General features: G+C 42.2%; 1 protein-coding gene across 2 annotated transcripts; it reads left to right on the forward strand.

Annotated features, from left to right (window-relative positions):
- Positions 1 to 65: 65 nt before the first annotated feature.
- LOC134017712 (tetraspanin-7-like) lies at positions 66 to 6,881 on the forward strand. Of its 2 annotated transcripts, none has more exons than XM_062457667.1 (8): positions 66 to 225; positions 4,351 to 4,539; positions 4,726 to 4,800; positions 4,911 to 5,006; positions 5,312 to 5,467; positions 5,578 to 5,661; positions 5,816 to 5,897; positions 6,231 to 6,881. In XM_062457667.1, the coding sequence occupies exons 1-7, from the start codon at positions 160 to 162 to the stop codon at positions 5,882 to 5,884; spliced, it is 735 nt and encodes a 244-aa protein (XP_062313651.1). In that variant the 5' UTR covers positions 66 to 159; the 3' UTR covers positions 5,885 to 5,897; positions 6,231 to 6,881. The 2 variants fall into 2 exon arrangements, with proteins under 2 accessions (XP_062313651.1, XP_062313652.1); XM_062457668.1 differs by lacking the exon at positions 6,231 to 6,881 and adding an exon at positions 6,102 to 6,216.
- Positions 6,882 to 9,093: the final 2,212 nt, after the last annotated feature.

A 9,093-nucleotide genomic window follows, 5' to 3' on the forward strand; every position in this document is an offset into this window, starting at 1 on the left:
AATATAATATGACGGACACTAGCGTAACCTACGCATCTCCTTGCTTGAGCAAGTGCACAACAATCCTCTTCACTAGTGCCACGTAGCGGAGAAAGGTAGAAAAGCAACGGTTTACGAACAGAGAGAGGGACGTTTTGGCCGACTATTCCGCTTGGCATAATGGAGACCAAACCTGTGATAACCTGCCTCAAGACCCTCCTAATCGTCTATTCCTTCGTGTTCTGGGTAAGATATATTTTAAGGATGTGACCCGACCTTGTGTTAAATGTGAAAGCGTTATGTCGGCTCTTGTTTATCAGATGTTGGGACTACGTTGTACGTCAACATAGCCTTCCTTTATAACGGCGATTCCGTTATTTTCCCCTGATAAATTCGACTGCGCAGGCTTTTGCATCGTTGCCTAAATTCATTTGATTTGCCTTTTATCGTGGTACATACCTATATTACTGCGCTGTACCTTAACGTAGACTGTATTAACATTGACCCCGACAAGGCTTTGAAATAATATTTTTTTACTCTGATTGGGAGTAGCATCCTTTTATGACACAGATAATGTCTTATGGCTGCTGACGCATATGAACAGTAAATGTCGGTAGTCTCCAGAGCGAGGAAGATTCCTTGTCATCGTTGGGCCAGACCTTCAGCACCGTGTTTTATTGCAGTGAACTAGTAAACACCAGAAAATTAGTTATGAATATGTGGGTACAGTTTGTGAAATAATGGTAAAATAAGCATCTTAACGTATGGTTTGACACTGGTCTCCTTGTTCATTTAAACTCCCGTCTTCAAGCCCAAGGAAGCATGGGACCATCACCAGCAGCTTCTTCTTAGTTAGCCTTTTAAATTATTTTACTGTATTTGCAAAACAAATATGGATATTGGTGAAAGACTAAAGGCATAGCATTTGGGACTACACACAGACGTTGGCTACCATACCTGGGTTATTAACTAGCATGTCCTAATCACAAGCCATAGCCGTCCTTCAAAGCCAGCATGTGTGGGTATCATCAATACGAACGTTTATAATTAGACCGGACATGGCAGCCATGGCACTCTCACAGCCCTGGCCTGGGACCCAAGCTATGATTATTAAGTGTCACCCCAGAGAGGATGTAAGAGGGGTGGGCGTACTTAGAAGTTAGTTGAGTCTGTTCTTCGGCTCTAGTTCTCTTCAGAGGTTGGGGAGGGGGTAGGATTCCCCAGACATAGTTCATGCCTGTGTTTTGCTGTCGTCAGCTTGTCAGGGCAGATAATGTCTTCCGGTCAGAATGGTCCGTCTCCGTACGTCTCACACACACCACTGCCAGGTTAAAAGTAGCACCACCAGCAGACTCGGGGTATGTTTACCATGCTATATTAAAATGATCTGCCACCTGTTTTGGGGCCAGGGGAGAGAAGCAAAGACCTGTTCCAAACCCAGGGGGAGGGGAGGTTGTAAGGGCCAGGAATACAACAGGAGGTGTCCGAACCGTCGAGTCGCCACAGAGATGGCATTGCTTACTACACTCATAGCCTGCTACTGTAAGCTTACTGTATTTATTTTTTTTTTTTCAACATTATGTCATTGGCTGTCATGGTTTTGTTTAGTGTTTTCCCCCAGAATATCAGTTCTGTCCTGAATTTTGCAGTAGAATAAAATGTACATCCAGAAGCTGTCATATCTGTTCACTCAAATGCTGGTAGTGGCGGCACCCCAGTGGCTCACCGGACTAATGAAGATGGCCTGGGGTCTTTACTGCATATCATCCCATCTCTCTCTCTCCCCCCACATTTCCTGTCCTCTCCAAACACACTATCTCTATCAGAAATAAATAATAAAAGGCTGAAATGCCTCCAAATAATATATGTAAAAAATATGTGGAAGCTAGTTCCCCTAGGACCCATAGGACATTGTTATTTCCCTCCTGCATTGGCTATGGCTGGGGAGGGTATGAGATTGGTCTGGAGGTTGGCTGTAAGGTAGTTGGGGATTCCAGTCTGCTCAATGAAACCCACTGAACCTCATTGATTTTCTGTTGTCTCCTGATCTCTCTATACTCAGCACAGATCTAGCAGTGAATGTAGGAAGGTTATTGTGTGTTTGTGTTAAACATTTTGTGTATTTGTGTTCATAGTGTGTGTGTGGGCTCATGCTAATAGGGTATGCGGGTGTGTGTGTTCTGCCGACTAACTACAATATAGAGTAAAGAGAAATATCAGCTGACTCATGTTGTTGTAGATACTCTGAAGACCAAATTCTCATTGGCTTCATCTCATGTATGGTTAAGAACTAAGTAGAATCAGACAGAGACTAAACGGATTCAACGAAGTGGAACCATGTGGAACCATGTAGAATCATGTGGAACCAACGGAAGGAACGTTTGTCACTGGGCTGTTTGGGTGTTTGTTTTTTCTGTCTCGTCTCCTGATTGATCTGGTCCATCAGGACTAGGTGATTTTATGAAATGGTGAGTTGAGGCCATTTAGTAAAGGCTCAGGGTGAGGTGACCGGAGAGCTGCCGGGTGTTTAGAGAATGTGTGTGATTGCAAACTAACATGCAAACACAGATGCACATTTTCTATCTACAGTTCTACCCTACAGCATAATCTGCCTGGCTTGCAGTGAGACATAGAGCAGCCATTTTGGAGAAAGGTGGGAATGACTTGGCATCAGGCTTCGCTGGAGGGGGGTGTTAAACTAATCTGAGCCCCTTCTTCCTTCTGCTCTGTCCCAGAAAGCCGCACCCCGGCAGAGACACAGGCGGTTCCTCTCACAACACGTGTCTTCATGGGCTGTGTTCATTTGAAATGCTAAGAGGAGAGCAACCGGAGTATGTGCCTCGCTGAGCATCAAAGAGCTCTTTTGATTTGCACTCTCTTGGTTGGTGTGTGTGTGAGCGTCAATATGTCTGTGTGCAATGGGGCCGATAGATATCGGTAAACCACAACATCACACCCTGTTGTCACCCTCAGACTCACTCCATCTCCAGTGTCCCCCACTCCCCTTCCTCCCCTGTTTTGTCCTTCCAGCCCTCTCTCTACTGCTCTACAGCTTGTGTATATCTTAAAGCACCTGCTGTGCCCCCTCCCCCAGGCCAGAGTCAAGGACAAGCTGAAAGGTGATCTTGCTTTCTCACTTGTAGTTATCAAAATACCTCTCCAACTTTTGCACACAGGGGATATAGAACAATGAACAAAACCAGTTGAATGCTCCATGTTGTCTTTCTGACACCACCCCTTATGATGTTGCCTTTCGTATCTAAATGTTGATGAATTAGATTTACATTTACATTACATTACATTACATTAATTCATTTAGCAGACGCTTTTATCCAAAGCGACTTCCAAGAGAGAGCTTTACAAAGTGCATAGGTCACTGATCATAACAACAAGATAGCCACAAAAACATTGCGAGTAGCCAAAACATGAAGCACACATTATGAACAACCAAAGTAAGTGCCAAAGGGAAGAACCATAATAGCATGTAGTTAAACAAGTTACAATTAAACAACATGAACCGCTATAAGTGCAAGTGTACCTGTGGAAAAAACAAGCAACAATAATAAAAACAATATATCACAGCGAGTACAAAAATTTTAAGTCAGTTACCACTAACCACAAGAGGAACAAGTCTCTAAGCAAGAGTCATTGTGATCCTTGAGGAAACTAACATCGGGTCAAGCGAACCATTCCTAAGTACCGTTAGGTACTTAGGAATGGTACTTAGGAATGGAACAAGTGCGTCTTGAGCCTTTTCTTGAAGATGGAGAGACAGTCAGTGTCTCTGATGGAGGTGGGGAGTTGATTCCACCACTGGGGGGCCAGACAGGAGAAGAGCTTGTGTTGGGACCGATTTGTTTGTTGATTTTGTTTTTGACGTTGTGTCCTTGAGCAAGGCACTTCACCCTACTTGCCTCGGGGGGAATGTCCCTGTACTTACTGTAAGTCGCTCTGGATAAGAGCGTCTGCTAAATGACTAAATGTAAATGTTTTGTTCTCTATGTGGCTATATCTTATATCAGATGGAGCCACAGGGTGGCGCTTTCTCCTTTCAGGCCAACTCACAGCATACAGTGGAAGACCGACACTGCAGCTGAAAGAGGCCTCACTGCTTTGTGAAGCTTAGCAATTGAACAATGGTTGAATGCCCCCCCCCCGCCTTATTCCACTCACTATTCCTGCTCCTGTTTTCTACCTCCCCACTGCTCTCTTTTTTATTCTGTAATCATCCCCCTACAACGTGTTTTCTCTTTTTCTCTATATTCTCTATTCTTTGTATTTCTTTTATATGTATAAAGTTTAGAAATAGCCTGTTTCAATATACCAATCTCCCCGCCCCCCTCTCCTTTCTTCTCTCATTCTTTTATCCAGATCACAGGGGCGATCCTGCTGGCAGTGGGAGTATGGGGGAAGCTGATGCTGGGTCCGTACATCTCTGTGATTGCGGACAATTCCACCAACGCACCTTTTGTGCTCATTAGCACCGGCACCGTCATCATCGTTTTCGGACTTTTTGGCTGCTTTGCCACCTGTAGGGGGAGCCCATGGATGCTGAAGCTGGTGAGAGTAGGGGAGAGGTGGATAATTTAAACTGAAAGGAGAGGAGAGGAGGGAGGGAGGGAGGGAGGGAGGGAGGGAGAATTTGCTTTGCCTAATCTTAGGTCACATTACTCTCCATCTGTTTTCTTTCTCTGACTAATTTTCTCTCTCTCTTGTTTCCTTTCCACCCCTTCTGTCTGTCTGCAGTATGCAATGTTCCTGTCCCTGGTCTTCTTGGCTGAGTTAGTGGCTGGGATCTCCGGTTTTGTTTTTCGCCATGAGGTCAGTCTCTCCAAGCCCACTGACACAACACCATACTCAACCTTTTATTCCATGTTGGAGAGTTTCTGTTTTATCAGTGAATATGTATGCATGTGTGTGTGCATGTGTAGATAAAGGGTACATTCTTGAGGACGTACACGGATGCCGTGTTGAACTACAACGCTCAGGATGAGACCAGTCTGGCCGTGGACATGATGCAGCACAATGTAAGTCAACAGAACAACAGCAGAAAAGTTAGTCCAGACCCTACCTACGACAAAGGCCATCTGTACGCACAAGCGCCTCCATTGACAATTTTCCAGAATGTCTGAAATTATCTTTAACAAGAAACTGGTTCTCTAGATGGTCTATGCCTAGAATCCCCCAAATCAGCCAACTGACCAGACTATAGAATGTTACATCCATGAGAGATTGTATATTCAAAATCCTTCAAACTTACTGTCTTGCTTTGGAAAAGTAAAAATGCCCCACCCTCTGCCCCACTTCCCTCTCCCCCCGCGTCCCCCTATAGCTGCAATGCTGTGGGGTGTATAACTACACCAGCTGGCTGGCCAGTGTGTACTACCCTTCCAATGGCCTCCCATCCAGCTGTTGCTCCAATGCCTCCGACTGCAGCCCCCAGGACCGCCGCAATGCCACTGTGGCCCCCACTAAGGTCTACCAGAAGGTCAGTACACATCTTAGATCCCATGTTACAGCATGATATGTCCCAAAGCTTTCACCCTTTAATGTCCCAGCCTGTTTGTCCACCACACATCTGAGGTTTTCTGTATTCAGGGCTGCTACGAGCTAGTCACCTCCTTCTTAGAAACCAACATGGCCATCATCGCAGGAGTGACGTTTGGCATCGCCTTCTCACAGGTCAGAAAGGACCACAAGGCCTACATTTTTTACAAAGAGTTCAGTACATGATTCATTTGGATTGTTCATTTCTCCACTATCTTCATAAGCCTGACTCAATTGGCCTTTGTGTCTTCTCTTCCCTTTTTACTGCCTGTCCCTCTCTCCAACTCAGTTGATTGGCATGTTACTGGCATGCTGTCTTTCGAGGATCATCACGGCTAATCAATACGAGATGGTGTAACAGTGATGGAGCAGTTGAGTGGACGCACATACACTCACTCACTCACACACATTCTTCTATGCACACACACACACTCCTTTTCTCTGTCACACAAACAGATTTGTTTTACTATCCTAGTGAGGACGGACAATTAACTCCTATTCAAAATTGTGTTATCCCTGAACTTAACTCTTCGTGTAATTCCAACCCTAAACCTAAAAACCCTAAAAACCCTTAGAAATAGCACTCAACGTTGTGGTCCCAAGAAAATGTCCTCACAAGTTAAGTTAAACAAGACACATTTTACTCACAAATACACACACAAACAGAAACACTGTAAATGAGCATGGATCATTTATTATTTCAGGGAGATGAAGAGGAGAGGATGACAGGGTGACACCTTTGAAGCCTGGGGAATGAGGACGGACACCCATTTCCCCAGTACAGCACATTGCATCTTTTCTCACACTGAGCTCTCTCTGTCTCCATCTCCCTGTCCAGACTTGCTATCTCCCATTTTAATAATGTAACTAATTGTAAAAAAGCCATTCCTTAATTCACTGCTGTGCCATGAAAAGCTTTCTATCTCCATCCCTCTGCCCCCCGCTGTCTGGCATTGAAGTTGCCTTTGTTCTGGTGTGGACCTGTTTGTTCTCTGTAAATCCTAACCTGAACTATTAGAGGTAACATATGAACATTGATAGTAGGTCAGTGTTAAAGCTCCTAATTAACTTCATACTTGTCCATAGATTTGCTTCTGCACATAAGCACCTCTCAATCAGGCATGCAGCTCCTTCCATGCCTCTCATCACTGAAAAATACATTTGTACAGAAACAGGTAGAAAAAAACTAGACAAAATATTAAAAAATATTTACCTTACCGTTTTCACTTGTCATTTCAGAAGGATGCTTAAAGTTCAATTAAACTGATGAAGTCTAGATGTACTTATGTGTCTCACTCCATACAGTATGTTTAAAATCTAAATTTTACATTCATTTTGTCTGAATGTGAAACATAGTTACTTTACTTTTATTTGAGTTGAAATGGTGTCAAATATTGAGATGTTATATGAACATGATACTCAATGTTGTGTTTATTTTATTTTTTTGTATTTATAATTTTTTTTTCTGTGTTTGTCAGCGCAATTCTGTGTATGAGTGTGTGCGTGCATTGTGTTTGAGTGTGTGGGTCATGTGATAATGTGTAAGTGTGTGTTTGTGTGTGTGAGGATGTGAGTGTGTCAGCGTGTCTATCTGTGTGTGAGTGTGTGTGCATGTATGTGTTTGTTTGTGGACTTGTTTTGCTATTCTTGTGGGGAAGAAAAGGAAAATAAGAAATACTGTGAAATGTGGGGACATTTTCCTGGAATTTATACTACATAGCAAGGTTTTAGGGGTTAGCAAGGTAACTTAAGGTTTAACCCTGGGTTTTCAGTGTCAAAACAATGTTTCACCTTTTTGCATAACTTTTTGCAAAGATTGGAAGATTGAATCTGTTAGTTTGCTTTATTTCAGGCTCTTCATGATAATTTAACATTTAATTGAAAAAAGGACAGTGGAATTTAATTTATATTACTAAATTATGTTGGAGTGTGGAGTAGTAAAATAACGTAAATCTTTGATTAAAGAGAAATAAAGAGGACATTGGTTAAAACAAGAGAGGAGAGCAAACAACGATGACATTGCTTATCAATATCTTATCATGTACTAACTGCTTATCATCAAGTGTGTCGGTCATGAATCCGAATAATGTTTATTTGAAAATGTATTTTAAAAAAATACATCCCTCACTCCTTCCATATCACTCATTCTTTCCAAATGTTACTCCATCTTTCTCCATGCCATGTTCGTGTTAAAACGTGCATGCAATTGCAAATGTTAACCCTGTAATCCCATAGTTGCTAAATTAAAACAATAACATAGCAATCTCAAAAAATCTGTAAATGTTTTTTTTAAGACCGCATTCACATAGGATCGTCAATGGATTCTGTATCCTCGTAATGTTTTTAAATGATAAATATGTTTATGATTCTGGCCATCTGGCCATGAACTCACAGAACCTGCAAATTTTCTTCAAGCTTAAAAAAAAGAAGAAAAAAGGCTACATATATTATATATTACAATATTATAATATTAAATATATTATTACAATGTCTAGAACATTCAGATAATTTTTTGTTATGGAATACGTTCATCAAATTAGATTTGAGCTGTTGTGTGTATGTTATAATTCTCTGGGTGAGGGTGGTAGTCAATAACACAACACAATGGTCTGTGTACCTTGTGGCCATTGGTTTTTCTAATTTGCAACCCGTGTTGACAAACGCAAAATAGGGCCATAATATCGTTTTGTCACTTTAGTAAATCGAAAACACATTTAAGTATAACGGCTTGTTTTTGGTTGTTTCGTTTTTTTTTGTTTATAATGAAATAACCATATAACACAAATGGTATAACGAGCCATCAAAAATTATGCATACTGGCACAAGTGAAAAAGAGAGAGAGGGGGAAAAATGTGAAACTATTGGGGGTGTTATTACTTGCGAATACTAGATGGCAGCAACGACTAGCTTAAAAAAAAATGTTCCTGTGATCTGCAGGCCTACAATCTTGACGACATGGCAGCAGGTTCTTTAGTAGAAGACACACACACCAAACTGAAGGCACATGTTGACCGCATTTGCTAGTTGCTACTTAGTTAATAAATCTTTGATGAACCCAAGTTTCTTTAATATATATTAAGTTTCTTTAATATATATTAGAAACATTACAAGGCTCCAGTGTGTGTTCAAACAAGGCCAAAAGTGCCAGACGGTATCAATCACACCCGTGCAAGTAACACTCCACGCCCCAACCCTCCCTCCCCCCACCTAAATGACGCTTTCAGTTCTGTTGTACGTCTTAATTAGGTGCATTGAGGCAATCATAGTAAGAAAGTTGAGGTCATGTGGGCTACCTTTGCAGTTTACATAGACACACAACTGACAGAGGCACTGTTGTGGATACTTAAAAAAAAAAGTTGGGTGTGACCTGTGAAGAATGAATGGCACCATGCAATGGTGAAGGGCTATAACCCAGGGTTGATTGCAACTGGTGTTGGAAAACACATGTAATAGGGCAGAATAGAGGAACTGGGCACAAGTTACTGGTTTGGTCCCTGGTTAGTCCCCAAAAACGTGGCAGAAACAGCAGAAACTATTCGATGGCATTGCATCAAGGCCCAATTGGAG

The sequence above is a fragment of the Osmerus eperlanus genome, chromosome 3, assembly GCF_963692335.1.
Source record: "Osmerus eperlanus chromosome 3, fOsmEpe2.1, whole genome shotgun sequence".
In the NCBI taxonomy this organism is placed as follows: Eukaryota; Metazoa; Chordata; class Actinopteri; order Osmeriformes; family Osmeridae; genus Osmerus; species Osmerus eperlanus.

Excerpts from the sequence above, each read along its gene's own strand:
- LOC134017712 (XM_062457667.1), top strand. The coding sequence starts at position 160 with ATGGAGACCAAACCTGTGATAACCTGCCTCAAGACCCTCCTAATCGTC. Across the intron at positions 226-4,350 it reads TCTATTCCTTCGTGTTCTGG|ATCACAGGGGCGATCCTGCT; the intron begins GTAAGATATATT and ends TCTTTTATCCAG. Across the intron at positions 4,801-4,910 it reads GTTTTGTTTTTCGCCATGAG|ATAAAGGGTACATTCTTGAG; the intron begins GTCAGTCTCTCC and ends GTGCATGTGTAG.